Source organism: Grus americana, chromosome Z (assembly GCF_028858705.1).
Source record: "Grus americana isolate bGruAme1 chromosome Z, bGruAme1.mat, whole genome shotgun sequence".
Taxonomy (NCBI): Eukaryota; Metazoa; Chordata; class Aves; order Gruiformes; family Gruidae; genus Grus; species Grus americana.
The window spans coordinates 86309981-86332808 of record NC_072891.1 but is presented as its reverse complement, the minus strand read 5'-3'; the positions used below and the strand labels follow the sequence as shown (position 1 = coordinate 86332808).

Here is a 22828-nt window from a genome sequence, read left to right as displayed (position 1 = left end):
CCAGTTGAATATCGTCCTGGATGTCTAGAATTTAGCTTTCCTTCTCTCCCAGTTAATGTGTTTTCTACTGGTTTAAATGCACAGCTGACACCTAAATAACTTTTAAATTTAGTGTTCTCAGGGGAAAGCGGGATCACTTCGCATTTGGTCGCAGTGTGGAGTGATAAATACTGAGAGAACTCCTTTACACAGTGAAGTCACTCAAACAATAGCAACGTTCCAAGTATATATTCATGTGTGATCTGAATTTATAATTAAGCCCTCAAAACCTTCTGCTATAGTCACACAAATCAGCGCTTAGATGAAGCAACAGTTGGTTGTGCCATACTGGCATGTGAAAGGATGGATATAGAGATGAATAGGAAATGTGCAGCAATACTTACACCCTTCTCTCTGTTCCAGGGTGAGACTCTGAAGGTTGTCCTGGCTTTTTTTTTTTCTCTTTTTTTTAAATACCATTTGCTTTTAGAAACTCGTTCATCTATAACCTTGTATTTCACCTTTTTGCTGTTCCTCAGTATACCGAGAACTGCAGCACCCAGGGTTCTCGCTGGGGAGGCAGATACACCAAGCCATACTAACCACTGCTTCACCGGCAGCCACGCACACAGGCAAAAAAAGGCAAGAATGCCTAGAAGGAGCTAGAGAACGACAGTTTGGGAGGCTGCCCTCAACCCAAAACGTCTTGCTGTGACTGCACTCGTGGGCTTTAAGTCTACAGCGAGGGCAGAGTCCCCGCGACGGACAGAGCGTGCAGTGAGACCAAAACACAGATTCAGAGTAGCTCAGAAACTGCCGCACATTACCGCGATTCCGGTGCTGCTGATTTCCTGCTGCTCGTAGGAAATGTGCAAAGACAGGCCGGACCTGAAAGCTGGTGTGAGGCTGGGAGTCTCTCCCATGCAGTTTGGCTCTGAAGAGCCTGGCCACAAACAAAATACAAAAGGCTGTCTGCGACTTTGGTGGCTGTTCTTTGTATTTTAAAAGATGCGAGTGATGCCTGGGACTTTTTACTCACTGGGGAAAGTTTAAATGTACCCAAGTTTCTGCCTGCAGGAGCAACACGATTAATTGCTGAAGTGGCACTCCCTGCCGACTGCATCGATTGGGTTTCAGCCGTCATGCTGTGCAGGTCTGGCTTCTCAGAGAAGCCACCTGAAATCCGTGGCTTCAAGAAACCTGCTTTTCTGTAGAGCAAAAAGTACAACAGACTTGAGATAGGGAGTATTGGAGGAGGATTGCCTGAACCCTTTTGAATTGTCTTCTCTGGGCAATGGGTGGTATTGGGCTTTCTGGAGACAAATGTAGTGTAGGCATTCAGGTTTCTATTGCAATTGCATTGTGACCTCCTTTTTAGGCCTCCCTGCTAAAGAATTCATGTTAGCTCCTGTTGGGAAGTTATATGCTTCTTTTGCCCTACTCCCAGAGTTTTTCTCCTGATTTCCTGATTGTTTACCTTGTTCTGTGAAGCAAAACAAAACCCACAACATCAGTTACATTTCTGAGCATTCTACTGCAGACCACCACTATCTTTTATTCAATCAGAGAAGATGAAAAACAAACCTTCTTCATAATGCATCTGCTAATAATTACCTTGCATTTTGTTACCTGTACCAAATTTATTAGCTACTCTTAATGATCCACTAATTTATTTTAATAGGTCCAAATCATGCACCCGTAGATATTCTGATACCAGTTTTCATAATGTTATTACTGCATACATCTTGCGTGCAGCTGGAGGAATTTACTAGACCTGATTTCGGTAGTAACACCAATCTAAAACCAATGCAGCTTATGGCAGGACTGGGCTAACCGTACTTAATAACTGGGTACTTGTTTTCCTAAAGTGCTTTAAATACTATGAATATCTTTGTATTACTGCTTGTAAAATTTAAAATCAATCCTTCAAGTTTAACTTTTCTTCTACAGTGTAATACTCTGTAAAATCGGTGTGAAAATGACTGTTGGTGTTACAAATTTGTTATTTTTGTGGCTGCACAATATCATAACTAGCAATAACATCCTACAGGAACACGGGAAAACACAATCAGGTGTGTGTAAAGGCTACTTCTTTCTTTAACTCATTGCTGCTTCCCACTGGAGAGAGCCCCTGCAAGAGCAGACAAGGCTTCCTCTTGGCGTTTAGTCTTCTGGGAGGTCCCTTCCATTGCATCTTGTCACGTCTTTCTGAATTTTCTTTTTTCCAAGTTTCAGCTTTGTGTTCTGTATTTGTTTGAGCAGCTCCAGAGACTCATGAATGGATTGAAATCCTGGTAGAAGATTAGGAATAATTAATTAAATAGTGGTTGCTTTCAATACATTAAAAGATTCTTCTTTTTCTTTGCAAAGGTTTCTGACCCACGTTAGTACAGAGCACATTAAATCCAATCTATTTCATCATTTTATGGAATACCATGGACATGCATTAGCAGCTTGGGTTGCAAGCTCCTTGCTGTAGGACTCGTGTCTTCCAATGCAGTGAACAATACCAAGCAGGACTACGCATCGCCATAAACTGCAATTGACATCAGATTTGTGGTGTGGAGTGGAGAAAATACTATGTCTGTCTTTAAAACCAAGGGTATTGTTAGCCTTAAAGCCTATGGTCCTTTCATTGAGCATTGGGGTTTTTTGTTTGGTTTGGTTTGTTTTTAAGTCTAACATCCTTATTTTGAATCAAAGACTCCGTGTTCTCATGGGATACTGACACGGCTGCTGTGCTATCTGCCTACCAGATAACAAGGTTGGTGCCACGGATCTCCCAGAGATGTAGCAACTGTGAATAAGAGTTACGCTTCGTCCGAGATGGACGCTGTTCTGTCGTGCGCTTCTGGGAGAACGGGAGCTGAGCCTCCCTGGCCAAGTGCTTGTGCGTCTGTATGTAGGTGTATAACAGGAAAGGCGGGAGCATGCAGACACACTTTTTTCCAAAACAACTACAGAGCACCTGGTGCACCTTTTTTGGACCACTGTACAGTCAAATATTGTCAATAAAGACTGGAAAAGTAGAATTGTAAACTGCTGTTACCTAGCTGTTTCCAGATTGCAGTAACTTTGAAATGACAACGTAGTAGTTCTTTACATTTGTCCAACATTTTACGTGGGTGTTAACTTACTAGCAAGCGAGCAGCCTAACGGTGGATTAAAATTAATTCCCTTCCTCTTTTTTTCTCTCTTACAGTGCTTATTGTAACACAGCAGCTGATATGTTTTTCTTTTTGGAACGGTTGTTTAATAAGGATTAATTGTGTCACTGCTGCAGTCTTGATAGTGTTCCACCAAAGCGTTGCTTAGTGCTTAGAATTTTATGAATTCCAGACGTGTCTCTGATTTCCAAGATGCCAGTCTGTGCTGCAGCACAAACAGCCACTGAGACAGTGCAGAGGCTGCCTCTGTGCCCTTCATGTGGCTCCCCACCTCTGCACTGGCGTCTTTTCCCCCTTTTACGGGGGTCAGCCCCTGCCAGAGGACTGCTGTGGGAAAGAGCAACCCTTGGACTTGAGTATGAACACAAGGATGGCCAAAGTTTAGTATAAACAGATCTCTTCTGTCATTTCTTTCTGCAGGCAGGGATTTGAAGTTAAGAACTCTCTCCTTTCAGCACTATAATCTCTTATTCTGAGATTTCTTAGCCACAGCTTTCTTTGAGATGCTATCTTGTGCTCACTCAGATCATCTTGGAGGCAGCCAAGCCTTCCCGTGTCAAGCTGCACAAAGACTTCACCTAATTTAGAGCTTGGTTTCCTACAGCCTACAGGGCTTGTAGGTGGGCTGCAGATAATGAAGGAATTGGAGGTGCAGTAAAGAGCTGGGGTCCTCGGTCACAGACAGCTCTGAAATGAGAACCAGACACTTGAGTTTTGAGTGGGAACACAGGAGATGTGAAGCCTTTGTGTAATGACTTTCAGCCATCTGTTCCCTTGGAGAGAGGGCTGAGTGATTTTTTTTTTTTTTTTTGATAACCCGATGTGTCCACTGTGTTACCATTACCAGCTGCAAGCGCTGTGTATTTCAAGAGATGAGGTTTGAGTGGCACAGGATAGATTTCGGTGGGCAAAATCTTCCTCGTGAAGGCTGTGTGCTTAGTGCCAGGTGAAAGCCTTTCTAATTGCTGCTGAAAATTGAACAGCTAGAATCATCTCGGATTGGTAAAGTAGTTCATGCTCTGTGAGTTACATCGATGTGACTGTCCCTCTAAGAACCAGCTGCCCTGCATTCAGCAATGTTACCTAACTGCTTCCCTATTCACTGCATCATGTTTGGTCTGTAGGGCAGCTGTTACCCATCCAGATGCCTCCTTCTCCAGCTCTTGTTGGTAGAGAACGGGGAGCAAAGGATGAAAATTATATGAAACCACCAAACACAATCTCAGCAGCAGGATCTGAGCAACAGGGAAAGACTTGTACCTCCCAGAGGAGGTTAGTGCCCTTGCTAACAGAAGAAATAATCTGGAAAACAGATTGTGAAGTTGCCTTTTAAATGATCTTACCTTGAGACTCGTAGGAAGAGAAAGCAACCTGTGTGCAAATGTCATGCTGCCTGTTTGCAAAGACAAGCGTGCTAACCCATACATCTCTGTACATGGGGTTTGGGAGAGAGAAATAGTCATTTGAACATCTTTCTGTCTTTACTGGAAAGTGTTTTCTGGAGCAGCAAGTTACTGTAGAAATTTATTTTAAAAATAAATTGCATGAAAACCCCTCCTCACCTGATCTGTATTCATTTTGGATTTCCTCAAGCTCCTTCCAGATCTGTCTTTCAAATCTGGTGATTCTTGCATGCAGGTTTTTTTCATCTGTTTTCATTTGGCTCAACTGCTTTTCGTATTTCTGTGGTTTATCCATTTGTTCTAGCTTTAGCGACAGAAGTAGGAGCTTTTCTTCTACTCTTTTTTCAGCTCTTTCCTTTAAATACATAACACAGGTAAGGCACTTCCAACATGCCCGCAATAACCTGCCTCCTGCCAACCATGCATTCAGCCAGTCTTGCTTCCCGATCCCATGCGTGACAGCACCGAATAAAAGCAGGTGAGGTCTGGCGCCCTGGAGAACACGTCAATCCTCTCTTCCCCAGCCAACCAAGGAAACTGTGAAAGAGGGGCTGGGCCAGGACGAAGGTGCTTTTTAAATTATTGTTTTATTTGTTTATTCATTTCAGATCCTGTGATTTGCTGTCACGCTTTGCAACAACAGACTGGGAACTCAAACAACACGTTTCAGGTTGCTCTCAGGTGCTCATCTCAAGCCCAGGCTTCCCGACCTAAGGGCTGCAAGGCTGTGGTGTAAACCCAGCTGAGCTGCTGGAGGGAATAAGGTGGCTGAGCCCGGGAGCTGCCTAACCGAGGGATGGCAAGCAGTCCTCTCCCTCTTTTGAGCTCCGCACAGCTCTTGGAAGCAATTCCCCCTCCTCGGCTGCACAGCTGCCCACCCTGTCCTTGGTCTGCCAGTTGCACTGAGTCCTCTGCTCAGCTCCAAATCTGGTCAATGCGATCAAAATCCTCCAACCTTCTTTAGCCCTTGCAGCCCAAGTGAGCCCTGCGGACCCAAGGCAGTGGCTCTGCCTCCCAAGGAAGGTGTTTGCAAACCTGGCAGAGCTGTCTGAACCTAAACAGGGTTTAGCAAGGTGGCGGAACACGCTGTGAGTTTACAAACATTGCCACGCAGTGCGGGTGGCTGGCGGACTGAGTAAGCTCCAGGAATAACCGAGCTGCTGCTCTGCACTCCCAAAACGGCTCCGCCAGCAGCATGTACCCTGCCAGGTCCATCAGCCCTCGGGTCCGTGCAGCCCCGGCCACACGCGGGACAGCCTGTGCTCTCAGCCTGGTGAAAGGACACAGACAGGGCTGCCGCTGAAGGCAGCTGCCTGCACTGCCAGGGCCACCACTCAGCAGGGACAAGTGGCCTCCTGGCACAGGCTGAAGCTCATCTCCAACTGCTTTATCTCCAGTGTTCAGGCTCAGGTTTCCTTCAGCTCCCAGGACTGAGCTGAGCTTCCACCGAGATGACATCCAGAGCACGACCAGCGGCTCCAAGCACGGTGCATGCCTGTCTGGACATGACCACCTACATAAGAACCCAGACGTCCTCCTTATTCAACCTACATAAGAGTGGATTTGAAAACTTTAACTCCTATTAACGCTGCGTTGTTTGGCACAGCGGTCTGCTGTAGGGGTGAGTTACCACATATGTTGGTGAGTTTTCTGCTAAACAATCACAAAAACTATTAGCAGAGGAAGGGAATTCAAGACTAGCTTTGAGATGGCAGTTGGTGCATCAGAAATGTTTTTAGTATCCTCCTGGCTGCACTAAGTGTTGGTTGCATTGGGTACAAGAGGTCATCATCAGGAAGAATAAATGGAGATGAAAGTTCAGAATTGTTTTAGTTCCAAGCAACTTCTGAATCTGGTCTTTAATCAGCGTCCTTCATCCTGGTGCTAACACATGGTGGTTGTGTGTCGATCGCTTTTGAACTCTGAAGTGGAGTGAACTGCACACAGCAAAGGAGGGAAAGCTTTTAAAGCTGTGAAGGAATTAATTAAAAGGCATTGGTCCTGTGCCAAGCGCTAACTGCTGCTCTGGAACCTACAGGCGCCGCGTTTTAATGTACCCACTGCGGGATGGTGAGCGATTGTCTATATTTAAAACCAGGCAGAATTTGCACAGACGATCCCTTCCTTTTCTGAGCTTGTCAATGAATGAAACTGGGTGATGTTCAGTGGCGGCACCGATCCTCACCTCGGGACAGGAAAACGCCGTTGTGAGGTAATTCGAGGTTACACGGATGTGAAGTGGTGCCATAATCAGGGAACGCTATTTCCAGGGATGCCCAGAGCATTGTGGCATCTCTGTCCTTGGAGATACTTAAAACTCACTGGGATGAAGCCCAAGCTCTGGGTTGAACCTTACGACTTCCAGATATCCCTTCCAAAATATGACTACGTGATTGTCGTAACTCATCGTTTTGCTGGCCGTGTCCTGAGGCACCTGGCTTTGTGTTAGATCTCGGGTTTTGGGTGCGTAATTTGGTACCTGTTGGGATCAAGGCGAGAGGAGCAGTGCATCTCGCTCCCACTCCTGGGAGGGCTGGAGACCACCCCAGCACCCCAGGCTGCCATCCTGCAAAGTCTTACCAGTCTCTCCTTCACCGAGTTAAGCAGCTGATGCCTGTGCTGGGCTTCATCATCTTCAGTCCGTGTCAGCTGCACTTCTGTCCACTTCCGATGAGTCTGTATCTGATCCTTGAAGTCACTTAGAATACTTGTCAACCTAAAATTATGATTATATTTTTAGTAACAAGACTAAGGCTTAGTCAGTGTTATGGAGGAGTCTTGAGTCACTTGAGTAAATTGTTTAAATTACTCTAAATCTCCTCAATAGCTTCCCTAACAAGCCCTAAGCTCAATTATTTTATTAATCCTTACCTTGAAGATTGTACCTACATGGCAAAATGTGATTTCTGTAGTGTGGTCTACTTTAGGAAAATATCTGAGGGCTGAAAGATGTTAATTTCCCTTTTGAATTAACTCTATTCAAAGTGGATGAAGAAACTACGCTATTCCATTGAACATCGACTGCGCTGCCAGGCATTGAGGAGAGCAGCAAAACCACTTGTGGTCTGAAAATGAAGTTCATAGGGATAAAAAAAGTTTATAACTATAAGATTACAAACAAAAAGAGAATGCATAGTTGCCTTTGAGGCAGAAGTTGGATAGAAATGTGAAAGCCCACCCAAAGGGAACAGAGCAGGCAGCACTCGGAGGAGACCGGGAACCGCAGGCAAGAGTGGTGAACAAACGCTGCTTGCATCAAATCTGCAAAATGTCAAGTTAAAGGGAAATGCATGGCTTAGATTTTGCTTCTCTGATGCCGCAACATAAAATTTACAACATGAACCATGACAAGATGTGAGCTTAGGTCCAAGTTGTAGTCATATATACAAATTTTCATGCTTATGCATACGACTTGACTGTAGGAGTGTCAAGAAAAATTTTAATGTAATTGTATTAATTTTTAACACATGCTTGCATGCAAACAATGATCACTTGAAATTTGCTTGGGCTCCATTTAGAATACAAACCAACAGGTAAAGAGCAGGATTTCATAACTAGACTTGATGCCTACAGCACTTCTAGTATTAAATATCACTTTTCAAAAGGGCGTTTGAGTTAGTGGTTTTTATGCCAAGTGAGTGATAACAGCTCTGTATCAGTCTAATGAAGTGATAATTACCATCAGCAGTCATTGTAAATGTGGTAAAAAAAAATTAATAGTAGCAAAAAATCTCTCTAAATTATATGTTATTGCAGTTTCCTATAGACTGACTTTTCAAGATCTTCTATATAAGCCGCCTGCTAGGTCAGTGTAGCGGTTCTAAGATTTGATTTTTCAAGTACAGAAACTTGTAGTATTGAGTTTGTTGTTTTTAGTCCTGCCACGCAAGTGTGAACACGCACGTGGAGTTTGCTTCCTGGAGCGCTAATCTTCGTTGATGAGAAAATACAATGATACTGTGATATCATGCGGATGATACAGAGCAGTATCCAACCCAAGCAGGGGAAGGGAGGTGCAACGAGCTTTTCTCAGACCTAACAGTGAGCCACCTGAGTGGAATAACCGGAATCACCACCCCAAACCCTACCCTGGACAGGCCAGGCAGGGATGGAGATGGCGCTCTGGGGAAGCCATCGCTGCCTGCTCTCAGTCATTGCACGCGAGCGCAGGATCTTCACACCTGAGGATCCGTGCAAGGGCTGGTCGTTACAAGAGTTACAGCAGGCAAGCACAGCACCAGTACCTCTTCAGACACATCTTTCATGTGGTTATTTTCATATACATATATATACATATATATAATCAGGAGATTTTATTCCATCAGGCATAAACCAAAGGTCTCATGCCATTGTTTGTATTAAGATTACTGAATAAATTTGGGGAATGTCATTTAATGGGTGAAAATGAATTAACCACAAATGACAGAAATGATGACCAGCTTTGTTCAAAGGCTCAGAACCAAAATTGGTGTAGCTGGCAGCTGGCACTTGACTTTGCTTCAATTTCTCCAAAGTTGGAAAAGGGGGAAGAAGGAAATACTTGAACCTAAAAATTAATTATTTGACACTGCGTTTCAGCAACTTGGAAAAGATTTGGCAAAGTTTGCCTTGGGAAGAAGGGGGAGAACTACAGAAATAACTGACTTTATAAGAAGTTATTTAACAAATACTGAAAAGGATTGCCATGAAGCACGCTAGCAGTTACGTGAGGACCTGTGTGGTCCAGACCAAGTGGTCACGACGGTCTCTTTGGGATGCAAAGCCTGTGAACCACATCTGGCCTGTGGCTCTGCTGGGGAGGCTGAAGGTGGCTGGGGCCCAACTCAGGGGACGTGCTTGACAGTGACCAGATGATGATTAATTGTACAGTTATTAATATTATTAATACTAATATTAATATTTTATATTATAGCACAAATAATTTCTTATTAATAATAAAATAGTACCATGTTTTATTTTATTTTAAACTTTCTTCGATTAGCATCCCTCCTGCATGGAGCTTACAACAATATACCTAGCAGGGGTGATGCTCCGGAGGCAGGTGATTTGCCATAGTCGTTGGCCCAGCAAAGCCCTGAAACGTTAATAAGGGCATACTTGTGGATATTTAATAAGAGCATACTCCAGTAGCCCAACAATAAATTTTCACATGTGAAAATAGATCTACTGGTAGCAGAATGGACTTTGTCCAGCTGAATGCAGCTATTCCAACCTCACCGACCCCAAGAGATAAGCATCCACTCCCATGTGAAGGGCCAGATTTCTGAGCAAGGCACAACTCCCATGAAATCCTGAAATACGTTTAAAATTCATCCCATTTTTCAGTGACAATATCAGTTTGTACTTTTACAATACAACTGCCAGCCTGCAGTCAAAGAGGACCGGATCGCAGACAGCTGCATGTCAAGTGAAGAGGTAACTCTGGGCTTTAAAGCTGATTTAAACATGCCAAGTTTTATGGGGACGCTCCAGTCTGTTTCAGAAGTTAAATTTTATTTCAGGTCTACAAAAAGAATACATAAATCTGTTAGACTTTTAAAAGAGCAATATAAAAGGAGACAGACATTCCCCAAAGGGCATGCTATTTTAATTAAATTTTATATTAACTGGAATAAAATCTCAACATTTAGTTAATAAATATTTTGAATTTTATGTTAAATACACAATGCCAGCACATCTCAGTGTCCTGAAAGCCACCTCTTTTCAAGCTTCCTATTTCTGATGACAATTTCAGTAAGGTCTCATTAACTTTTGAGAAACTCGGCATTTACTTAATTTCAGTTCTCCAATTTCTTTCTTTTCTGGCATTATTCCATTTTTCCTTCCCTCTTATTTTGGTTTCATTTCTTGTCTCTTTCACATCGTCTTGATCTCCATCATTCACTAATCTCTGTCTCCCTGTTCCTCCTTCCCTTTCCCCAATTCTAATTCATTGCCCACTTTGTTATTTCTCCATTCACCCCAATTCCTTTCCCTGTTCTCTTGATGAGAGCTTTCTTCTGTTTAAAGTTCTAGCCTATTTTTACCTCTGAATACAATTCAGATAAAAATCTTAATTAAAATAAATCTTTCTTCAAATACTTCACCATTTTAAGGCATAGAACTATTATTGCCTTTGAAATATCATTATTGCAGGATTATTATAATTAAGTTTAAATTATTTGTGCTGGCTCTGGTACTCAATGCTGGGCTGTTTTGCATCGTTCTGAATACGGATGCCAGACACTTTTGTTCATTGCATCCTTCCCTGGAGCTCCCTCCTCTCTAAAACTCAAGATTGAACTGGCACCCTAAAAGTACTTCTGCAGCTAGAATAGGAAGAACATACTGCATAAGTAAGAAACAAAGAAATGACAAATCTCTGGGCATATGAGGCTGTGCAGCTACTTTAGCCTTCTACCACTGTTCTTCAGCAGCAGCACCCCTGCCCCAGATGGCTGTCTCAGAAATGGGCCGACATTGCAAGTGCGAAAAGAAAAGCTCTCCTTCCGCACATTAGGCAAGTCACAAATTAGCCCCAATTATAATGGTAAATAGCGTCTTTGTATTTGGTGCCTTTCTTTTAGGCATGGGAAGTTAATTGGTTTCATACCTTTCTTCTTACAGGGTGGCATTAACACCTCATTTTAACAATTAGCTTGCAAGACAATATACTTTCATTAGGTATTTTCATTATTTTATGGCATAGATCTTCATTAACCTTCTCTTAGTGTTTTGAATGGATGTTAATTAGCAGGTTTGTTTTGCTGTTTCATGGCAACCTGTTCATCACACTAAAGCATTCAGGGTGAATTATCATAATGAAAAACCCTCCATCACCTACTTGAAATCCAGAAGTTGTAATTCGTGATGTTGATCTCCCTGGACTGTCTTTAAATTCGAGCTGTGATCAGAGTTGGAAGTCTCTATCTTGCCTAATAACTGCATTACCTAATGAGAATTCAACAGAGAATGCCATTATGAGCACTTACATTTAAATATCCATTATGATTGCAAGCATGGAAAAAACCCAGCTGACATCAAGGTATAGCTACACAAAACCGAGCTTTTCTCATGAATCATTTCAGTCAGTAAAGACTGAAGACTTGAGCTCAGCGTCACCAAGGCTGTAAGACCTGCTGAAGTCAAAGTTGTGTTGCATGCAGGGGTAAGCAAAGCTCCTTTTAGTTGAACAGGCCACTGGGCACCACTCAAATCTCCCCTGCGGTGGCGGGAACTGCGGGGTAAATCCTTGAAAGCGCATTGCAAAGCGTTGGCTGTCCAACACCTAATGGGATCCCAAGAAGAGCGAAGAGAGGAGCGGCTCACCCGCAATGAGCTGCCTTGGTGGCTGCAGCACTAAGATGACGCCTGGGGGACCCCGTTCAAAGCATCTGCTCCCCCCACCACTCCATCTGGGCTGGGGTGCACATCCCCGGCTCTGCACAGCCCCGCGCTCTCTAGGCTGTGGGATGTCCCAGGTACCTGCTGCTCTCCCACGCTTTGGTTGGAGATGCCCCCTTTCACGGGATCGTTCATTGATGGGGCGGGAGGAAGACAGACTGCTTCAGCAGCCTGGCCTCCAGCTGGGATGCAGAGAACAAGGTGGGCTCACGAGGCGAAGCCAAGCACCCCATGTCCTGCGGGGATGGACACCCCTTGGCTCAGCGCAGTGGAGCGGTTGGGAAACACTGTGGATGGTCCAGCAACTGCTTCCACTATTTAAAGAGAAGTTGGATGTCTGTGTGCATCTGGAAGATGGAGTGTGGAGTGACTCGGGAGACTGTAAACCACCAGAAACCCATTTCTCACACGACCTCGCCCTCCAGGAGTTTTCCCCGTGCGACCTGGGTTACACTACCTGCTGCTGCAGTAGACACTTGATCCTGAAGGGCAGTCTGGTGCGAGGGATGAGGGATTCAGCCCGCCTACTCCCAGTTCATTAGTAAAGTAATGGCAAAGTGAAAACCATGAAGTTTTCTTCAGAGATTTTACACTAAACGAGCACAAAAAATCCCTGGACAGGAGATGCCACCACCTGCTTGGTAGCTGTTGCACATCAATGTCAAAAAGCTGCCACTGAAGGCTCACTACATTGACTTGGTACTTCTTCCTTTACAGCAACACCTGACACCTTTTCAGAAATCCTTTCCTTTCTTCTTTCCTACAATCATGTGAGAATATTTTTTCCCTTTTCAGCTGAGGAAGTTTCTTCTGCATCCTGCTCAAGGTCTGCTCTGACTTATTTTTCCATGATTTTGTGTACTGTTTCGTGTGACTGTAACACACACACCTTCTCCCTTCCCTGTTTCCAGGCGAAGAAGAACAGTTTCCATAGGTGTTCAAGGACAAGGATGTCCAAAAAGAGTTTTTTCACAGAATTCCAGGTAAGAAATCTTAATATAAGTTCTGTCATGAGTTATTTTTCCTTGCAGAAGAGGACCTTGTGTAGCCAAGTGTCCTAGTTTCAGTTGGGATAGAGTTAACTTTCTTCCTAGCAGCAGGTATAGTGCGGTGTGCTGGACAGAGGATGAGAATAACGCTGATAACACACTGATGTTTTAGTTGTTGCTAAGTAATCCTTACACTAAGTCAAGGGTTTTTCAGTTCCCACTCAGCTGGGACAGCTGACCCAGACTGGCCACAGGGATATTCCATACCGTACGGCGTCATGCTCCATATAGAACTTGGGCATTCACTGCTTGGGAAATAACTGAGCATTGGTGGTCTGCAAGTGGTGAGCAATTGTGCTGTGCATCGCTTGTTTTGTGTATTCTGCTACTAGTTTTCGTATTTGTATTCATACTAGTATTATCTTCCTTTTCTGTCATATTAAACTGCCTTTATCTCAACCCACGAGTTTTACCTTTTTTTTGTCCAATTCTCTCCCCCATGCTACTGCGGGGGAGACAACTGTGTGGTTGTTTTGGCTGCCGGCCGGGTTGAACCACGACAGCCAGGTGCACGATGACTGGCACTGTGCCTTGTGCGGAAGAGTTGCAGTCAAAATACGGTAATGAGATCATATTCGATACCAAAGTACATAAGAAATTGAATGCCCCATATCTGCTCAATCCTGGCAGGCACGGGTGATGTCTGGTTTGGAGCAGGAGCAGCGAGCCGTCATGCTGCGGGCTGAGAAAGCTGGATTTTCTAGTACAGCTGGATTCTTCTGAAATACTACTGTTAGTGCTCCTGATCCTGCTAGAGGTTCCGAAACTGCTACTGAGCATCGTGAACCTCTCGCGAGGAGAGGCCAGCTATAAGGAATGACAGGCAGTCACATTTGTTATCTGCTGTTGGCTTACCCACCCCAGGGAGAAAAAAAAAATAAAACCACTCTCACAGAAAACAGCTTTTTCCAAAACTTTTTCAGTGTTATAGTTTCAAAAGCCTTTGAAAAATTACTACTGCCAAAATTAATATGGAATTAGATATATCCTATTAGATACCTCCCTGCCAATACCTTTAAACTAAAGAAAACCCAGTGGATTTAGATGGCCTTTTTTAGCCCTAAAATGGCTGCAGCTGAAATTTCCAGATGCACTTGATTATAAATGATACTGAGAAACAGTAAGGTGTCATTTCTGATCTGAGGATCCCCAAATCCTAGAATATTTTTATTACCTATTTTTACCTTTCATCTACTATAAATGGCCCTACCATTCCACCATATCATGGAAATTTTTTTTTTTTTTTTTTACTAAAAATCCTGACGTTGTATAAATACTCCATCACTCATTAATATTGGTCAGCAATTTGGAGAGGAAGATAGATATATAGATATAGATATAGATATAGATATATAGAGAGATATGCATAGTCACCACTCACCAAGTATTTCACTGTTGGCTTCTCTACTCACCTTCTTCTCAAAATCGCTAACACAATTTTTGAGGGCAGAGTGAAGGCCATAAATCTCTTTATCAGTCTTCTGGGCCTCGTGCCTGATAATACTGATGTCTCCCGACAGCTTCGCAATGCTTGCCTCACATCTGCAGTCAAACCAGAGACGAGAGCGGCTGCAGGGGGATGCTGGAGGGTGGCTGAGGGCAGATGCCGGTCTCCATGCGCTGCCACCCCGCCAGATCAAATCCAGCTCCCCGGGACCACCCCGGCAAGCAGCAAATAGGCAGAGACACCCCGTTGCAGCAAGCGGGTCCCATCCTGCTTTCAGCCACTGCTGCCCATTAGCAGAGGTGCTGGAGGTGACGGTGAGGCCACGGGAGGCAGCCAGAGGCGATGCCCTCGCCTGCAGCAGCGATGCCCGTGGGCTCCTCGTACCACAAACCCCTTCGTGATGCCCACAGCTCACCCTGCGGACCGAGACCCCCCCTGATTTACCACTTCCCAGTCTCAATAAGTTAAATTAAATCTGAAGTGTAAATCGAGAGGATAATCTGCACCCCGGGTGCACCCAGCTTTTGATGCCCACCAGAAGATACGGTACGCTGCTGCCACAACCGCCCCAGCCCGCAGCCTCCGCCGGCTGAACGCAGATGTTGGGGAAGATCACTTTTAGAGCAAAAAAACTTGGTGTTTTGTAAGGAGCAGTTGCCATTTGCTATTTAAACTCTTTCAGTGGCATTCACCAAAATACCTCGTCACGTTTAAAATGGTCGAATGAATTGAGGTGGGAGCGGTGGCATTAATTGAGTAGCCCAGGGATGGAATAGCATTCAACCAGCTATCCTTTCCAGGCAGAGTGAATGACTGTTTCGGCCCCTCTCTTTACTGTGTGTATATATGCACACATACATTGCGTATGTATAGTATATATGTGTGTATATATATATAAAAAAATACTTTTTTAACATAAGCAAGAAGACTTTTTTCAGTGTATATGAAATTATACGTGTAACACTATACATACACTTCCCCTTCTGCACCCCTCCTGCATGTTGTCCCCCCCCAGGAGTAACTGCCTGCCCCAGTGCAGGTCATACCTAAAACAAGAGTGTGGAAAAAAATACCTTAAGGCCACAAAGTACTGCACAATTTAATATAAATGATGGAAGAGAAGTCGAGAGAGGAAAACAGCTGAGTTTTAAAATGCCAGAGAAATTATCCTCCAAAGCACCGCCACCAAATAAAGCTGGTGCTGTTGACAGATAAAGGATCTACAGAGAAATTTTGACAGTTTAAATACACCAGCTTTTTGTCATCTCCCGATGATGCTTAGATATTGTGATACACCTACAGAGCGTGTAGATCAAGGAAATATTTTAAAAAAAAAGAGTTACTGCATATAACAGAGGGTTTGTTCAAAGGCCAGAACTTTGATCAAAAGTAACCGTTGATTTGGAAAACAACCACAAAATAGCTGAGAAGGTGAACATGGACCTGGCGAGGGAGGGGGCTGTTCCAGGGCTGGCGGCCGTCACAGCTGCTCCAGCTGCAAACCCAGACAACAAGCCGGGAGCCGGCGAGGGGAGGGTGCGGGGGGACCAGGGGCCGGGGGCTCCTTGCACCCGCGGTGCTGGGTGGGATGTTGAGGTACACGAGGCTGCAGCTGGGGTGCGAGGCTGATGGCTGGCTGCAGCACACGTAGACCAGCTTCTCGGCAGAGACCGGAGGATCGGGGTTCACCGCTCCCTTGGGAAAATCCCACCCCAAGGCAACAATTACAAAGCTTTGCAAGAAGTGCACAGTGTGGGAAAGAAGAGGATTAATGGGTCTGTAGCAGTAAGAGGACATAACTTCAGTTGCAAGAGAAAGAAACCTGAATATTCTATACTTAAAAATAGAGGATTTGATGATAGGATCCAAAAAGCCCAAGAACTAGGCTTGCGGCATGGGATTAACTTAACTACATCTGCATTACTGTGTGGCCTGACAGGTCAGAGCTGTGCCTGGGGACCTGCAGACGTGGCGAGCTTTGCAAAGACCCTCAGCACCGCCGATGTGCCTGAAATCTCTGCGCCTGCTCAGGTCTCACTTTCCCTACACATAAAATCATTATGGCGTGCATAGTTAAATGCAGTATTGTCGTTTGGCAGATAGAGTCCTGAAGAGAACGGGTATATTTGGGACTTGCTTAAACCTTGCTCTAATTTGATATTTCATCTAGAAGACATTCGACAGCCCACAGTGAGGTCATGGTTTTCAGTCGTACAAAGCAGAGGCTGGAGAGCGTGCAAGCAGCCATGCAGGCGGACTGGGAACGGTACAGAAAGCGTACCTCTATGAGATTTGCACATAAATTCAAAAATATAAAGAAATAGAACCCTCTGATGGTTATAGCAAAGCATATAATTAGAGTCAGGAATATAACTACCTCCTATATGCTAACTGCTGTACTTGGTGAAGTATTGCATTTTCTAGAAGGATCGAGTAACTTCACAGGTATACACCAGGGCTTTTGATTGTCTGGTGTTACGCTGGACTTTTCTGAGCAACAAAAAAGTTCACAAGAAAAATAAGTAAAACATAACCATCTGTGAAAAGGGCATTGTTTACTCATTTGTGCATTCAGTTATTCTTTGGTTGGTGAGGCTGAAAAGAATGAATTAATATTTGTCAGAAGTGTGGCTTTTTTTACAGTCGATTACCTAATTCTTATTACTGTAATACATATTCCCATGCCCAGAGGAATTCGTATTAAGAGTTAGGATAGAAATAAAATATATAGTTAATTCAATGGGAATGCCACTACAGCTAAAATGCTGAAGGCTGCGGTTTGGGGTTTTATTTTAAGTTCACTGCTATTTGACACATAAATGTTTACACGTTGTAGAAATGTAGTGAGAAGGTCCAAGAATTGATGGAAAACCACCTCAGTAGTCAACAAGAGGTCTCCATCTATTTTTCAGGGAAAGATAGAGTAAAAGAATAGACACAATTTGAATCACAAGAGCTAATCCACATTAATCCTTTACACACGGCAGAATACAGGAGGATGAATCATCTGCTGTGAGAAAGAGCAGTGGCTCCATTTAAGGTTCATTTCATCCCAGATACTCTTGGATTAAGGTTAGGCTACAAATCAAAACTGTCCCTGCACGTTTGCATTTGGAAGATTTCTATTAATTCAATAAATGTAAATCAAATGAAGATGTGCATTTGTCTCCAGCCACTCTGGGCTCTCTTTAATATACATTGAAATTTTAAATCCTGAAACTCAAGACCAAAGAAATGTGAAAAATGAAGATTTTAATCATCACTATAATGCAGTCCTCTGTCAGTTCTGGCTCACTCCTCAACCGTGACGCTGGGGGCAGGTACGCAGTTAAGGCTTGGCATTTCCAGAGGGGAACTTCAGCAGCAAGAAAAACAAGAAAGTGTTGATGATTCATGAATCACATAAAAACATACTACGCTTCTGCTTAATGGCAATCATTCGCCTAAAACTGCATTATAGTGTTGCTGCTGAAATGCCACTAAAACACCAGCTCTGGCTCTGCAATACCAGTACGTTTGGGTGAAGCTAGAAAACCTGCCGTTTTCTTTTTTCTCTCCTTAAAAATAAATGAGGTCTAAGAGGTTATTTCCCAGCATCATAAGGTGATGACTTTGGTCCTCTTGTGATAGATTTTTAATATGTAACTGGATATGTGTGTTTTGGGGTCCTCCCTTCTACCCATGGGAAAGGGCAACCAGCACACCCCAAAAAGGGGCAAGGAAGGAAGAGGAGGAGGGACCTCATAAAACATATGGTGTGTGCTCAATCTCTTGTTTCTTCTGGTTGTTTTGGGTTTTTTTTTTCTTTTTCTTTACACAAGTAGAAGTGGACTGGTCACTTGTTTCCCCACAATTACCCTGTTTTCCTGTTTTCCCCAAGTTCTTTTGCTGTCCTTTGCTGCAGACCAATGCTCCAGCACAAAAGATGGGAGCAAGCCCCGGTGCGGCTGATGAAGGGAAGCATCACACCTAGGAAAACACTGGGAAAGAGGAGCAAGACGGTCCACCTGTTGAATGTTATGGCTTCACTAAAAGCACATCGCCTAGAGAGTCTGCCAACCTGAACTGGAAAACATCATCAGGCTCTTGCAGGATCACCTCCTACTTTGTTCCAAGGCTAATCGACCACAAGGTTAAAAAAACCCCATCTTTTTTCCTGCCAACTTTGAATGTGTTGGCTTCAGCCTCTTGTTTCAGATTCTTGGGTCTCTCTGCAGTAGTCTGGAGTCCTTCAGTAACCTATGTTTTTCTCCCTTTCTCTCCTGGTAGTTATACATGGAAATGAAGACATCTCTGGATTTATTTTTTTTTTTTTCTATAAACTATACATAGATGTATGCTTCTCTCAGCCAGAAATTTTCCTCATCCCACCATCACATCCCTGGCTCTTCTTTACACCATATCAAGTTTTTAATTTGAGAAAGGGGACTCTGCTCAGTACAGTATGCTGGCACCAGTCTCTGTGCCACACAGAGCTAAAATAAACTCCCTGCTTACTGGTCCTCTCCTTCTCTTGCCTAAAGCCATACTCCTGGCATTTCTGATGCTGCATCATTGTAAGAGCTCACAGCAAGTTATTTACCTGCTGTATTCCCCAAACTTTTCAGGGGGCACTCAGTAGTGGAATAGTCTCTCGCTGGGTTTCTAAAATTTTTTTTTTTTCCTCAATCAGCCCACATTGCCAATATTCACCAATATTCCTGGTTATTCTCAATTACCACCTTTTCCTCACTTGACTAATTTTTGCGTTACCTATAAATGTCAACAGCAGTGTTTTATGTGAAAAGCACATGACTGGCCTCTGGAGAAAAAAACACACATTAGAAACATGCCAGTTCAGGGATATCTCTTCCTTAATTATTACTTTTTCCAATATATCAGTGCCGACAGTTCTTAATCCCTGTGCTCTCTTGATATTACATAGCACAGCTTCACTTTTTCTTTGTGTTACTAAGCGCCCCACAGAAGTCCATCTATGCTACGTACATGCAATTACTTGTACCATGGAAAACTTATAGTCTCACCAAAAGAAGAAATCAAGTTTGCTCACAAGACCTACTTTCCAAGAGGGGAAGTAAAGATTTTATTGAAACAACAGGAGAGTTCAAGTAGGAGGAAATAACCACTTCAGCTGAAGTCTAGCCAGACTGGAGGAGAAAAAAAATTCTCTAAAATGTTACATGTGTGATGAAGAATGAGACAGGAAAATATAGTTATTTTTTCCTGGCTTGATAATTTTTGTAACGTGGAGAATGCGAAGCACAGATCTGGCACTAAAATGGAAATATAAAATGAGTGCAAAGTACATTCATGCCCACTCTGAATCTGGTCTGCACAACTCGACTAGCAGAGATGAAAATGAGGGCCATTATGCATTCCTTACCTTGCCACTCTTCCACGCAGGTCTCCAAGACCCTGGATGTATTTATGGTCCAGACTTTGAACAGCAAAATTAGTTTCTACTGTGGCACCATCCCTTATTCTTATTTGCCTCTCCAAAACCTGTTAATTTAAGACCATTAATGCACTTTCAGTTTTCTGCTTTGGTTTTGTTGGGGTTTTTTTTCATTTCAAAATAGAGTTCAAAGCACTATTTATGGCAGCAGGCTTAAAAGCTTGTTTTTCTTTGTTGGAGAAAGTAACAGCATATTATTTTTTCTTTTAAAAAAAGTCTCTATCTGCATAAATAATATGTCAATTTTTCCCTTAAAAAAAAAAAAAAGCGCTCTGTCAAAAAGTTTAGCATGGAAAAATAAGGAAATGCAAAAATTGTGAAATTAAGTTTATCGTCCTTCTCAAACACCTGCAGTGCAGTGCAGCCCATAATAAGTAACGCACAATTTTTTTAAGTCAGTCTCCTTTCAACTAGGGGATACCAGGTGTTTGTAGGAGGGAGGCAATAGCTAAGCCGAGTGTTTTGCAGCAGCCTGAGGTCGTTGCAGCGAGGCTTCGCAGGGTGCACAAGGCAGAGCAGAGGTGGGCGCAGGATCTCTGCTCCGAGCTCAGTGTGCCCACGCTGCAAATCACGAATGCTTACGTCCAAAGCTGCTGCACCGCACTTGGCACGTTTAAAAAAAATGTCCTGAACACACGCGGTCCTGTGCGCGGCAGGTTCTGGCCACAGTGACGGCACGGACGTGCTGTTAAAGCACATTACAGATATACCCACCCAGCCCTGAACACGGGTGAGGGTCAGCATAAGCAGCTCTGAAATGTCTTGGTTTACCCTTATGGTTCAATATGTGGCCTGACGTCTGATTTATTGCACAATATTAAAAGTCTTATCTAAAGATGGAAGGAGTAGCCACCCTGCAGGCTCTTCTGAAGTGGCTCATCCTGATGGTATCTGAACGTGTCACAAGCATTAATTTTAGGAAGCTCTTGTGCAGTTACTGTGACCTTTTACAGATGTGGAGCGGAGGAGGAAAATTATTTCTAAAATCTCCTCATTTTACTTCTCAGATTGAAAGGAGAGGCCTGGGGCCGGTATTTCAGTGTAATTCAGCACTACACAACACTTCACCTGGTGAAAGCACAGCTTTTAGGCTTTTTATGCAAATATCCTATCGGTGCAAAAATAGAGTGCCTTTTATTGGCGTTTTATTTGGAGTGTCCCCACTGAGTGAATTACAAAAGAAAAATAGGAAAGAACAAATATCAAGGAAAATTTAAACTGCAAATACTTATATTTTGGCAAAGTTGTTGCAGATGGGTTTGCCCATCGAGTGGGTCACGCAGGCTCACCCCACCACCCCAGGCTGCACAGGGACAGTCTGGCTAGGTTTCAGCAGGGCTGTGCCGGTGCCCTGAGCTCGTCCCTCTGGATGCTGCGTCCGAATCTCTTCCCCTGCAGCCATGCCCCTGCAAACAGGGTCAGGGCAAACATTTCCCAGTTGGCTGCAAGCAGGGAAGGTGTAAAACCACCAGCACTGAGACCGTGCGTGGCATCACCGTCCCACTTCTCTGGCAAAAGGAGACGCTTCGACATCCATCAAATGTGGGGCACGGGTGAGCGGAGAAAGCTGCGATAACTCTGCAGTAAAATGTAACTCAAATCTGTCATTGATGCAGTTATTCCCGAATAACCCTGCCCCACCCCTGCGCACGGAGTGTTGATAACTGAAATACCGAGCATACCGGGTATTCCTATTTCTGCATCAGAAAACCATTTCCTCAAAGGGTTGAATGTACCGCACAATTCAAGTGTATTTTTGGCAGCGTATTTGGCAAAGCAAGTCTGATGCCACAAGTCAGCGAAGGCAGAGGCACAGAATGGGACCACCGCTCCCTCGCTGTCAGAAGCAGCACGAGATGCTCGTTCATTAGCATGGAAAGCGGCAGCCTCCTGCTTATCGAGGGAAATCAATATTCCCCTTCTCCAGCTAGTTCCCCAGGCTCCTGGCAGCGCTCCCGTCCCTGAGCTTACCACCCCTGGGCAAGAGCGAGCCACGTGCACGTGTTTGCATGCAGAAGTTTATATAAAGTAGTAGAACATCTGCATCAGGAAAACTAATAAGTAAACTTGAACTTGAGTCTTGCTGTTACACGTTAGTTGAAAATACAGCTTGCTCCATATTTCCCTTGAATTCAGTCTCCTGCACTCCAACAAAACTGCAAGGAAATAGAATCTGAACCTTTGAATTAAAACACCACCAAAACTCATTAATCTGCTTTTTATTTCATTTTCCTTTCCTTTTTTTTCTTTTTAACTTTCCTTTCACTAGTCCCCTCCCTTCTGTTTTCACGAGTACCTGCAAGTGCAACTACACAAGAAAAATCAGAATTTAACTAAAATGTAGCAATCATATTGAGTACTTTTCTGCTCCTGAAGTCAATATTAGTGCTGAATGGACTAATTCAGGGAGCATGGGAAATGCTCCTCAGCATGCATTACCTCAATGTCCTGGCCGAGCTTTTTAACGATGCTCGTAATGGTCTGGACGTGGTTTTCCAGTAGCCGCTGGGCAGAGGTCTCCCTGTGCTGATAACCTTTTCTTCCCTGGAGGCTGGAGATGATGTCATCTTTGTTTTGGAAAGCCTGATGAAGGAGGAAAGCCGTGGTCCTCTCCTGCCTGGATAACCACTCCTCCAGCAGGTGATCCCTGTCTCGAGGGCGAGGAGGAGGGGAAGGGTCTCTCCTGTGAACACCAAAAACCCTGGTGTCAACGCCAGTCATGGCGAGCAAGCCAAGGGACACGAGTGTTGGTGGTCTCCTGTCCACAGTGGGACCAGTCTCAGCCCCGGCTGTCCAGATTGTCTGCTGTACCAGGGGCTTTGATGTTCTCGTGCATTGCTTATGCATCCTTGAAACGCCACTAGCAACAACAGCCTCTCCACACAGGGCTGACATTTGGCCATTGGCCCCATTAATGGCCTTGGAGATGTAAATGATACTTGTGC

The 22828-nt window shown here is 44.1% G+C and overlaps 1 protein-coding gene across 1 annotated transcript in view; it reads right to left on the bottom strand.

Moving 5' to 3' along the window:
- Window positions 1-1719: 1719 nt before the first annotated feature.
- The window catches only part of FAM81B (family with sequence similarity 81 member B), a 29520-nt gene continuing 8411 nt past the window's right edge, over window positions 1720-22828 (bottom strand). The window contains exons 3-9 of the mRNA XM_054810882.1: window positions 22323-22566; window positions 19812-19930; window positions 14394-14523; window positions 11373-11479; window positions 7130-7265; window positions 4709-4904; window positions 1720-2270 (exon numbers count right to left, since the gene is read on the bottom strand). Coding sequence (XP_054666857.1) covers window positions 2143-2270; window positions 4709-4904; window positions 7130-7265; window positions 11373-11479; window positions 14394-14523; window positions 19812-19930; window positions 22323-22566 — 1060 coding nt within the window. The 3' untranslated portion in view covers window positions 1720-2142. The remainder of the gene's footprint in view (window positions 2271-4708; window positions 4905-7129; window positions 7266-11372; window positions 11480-14393; window positions 14524-19811; window positions 19931-22322; window positions 22567-22828) is intronic.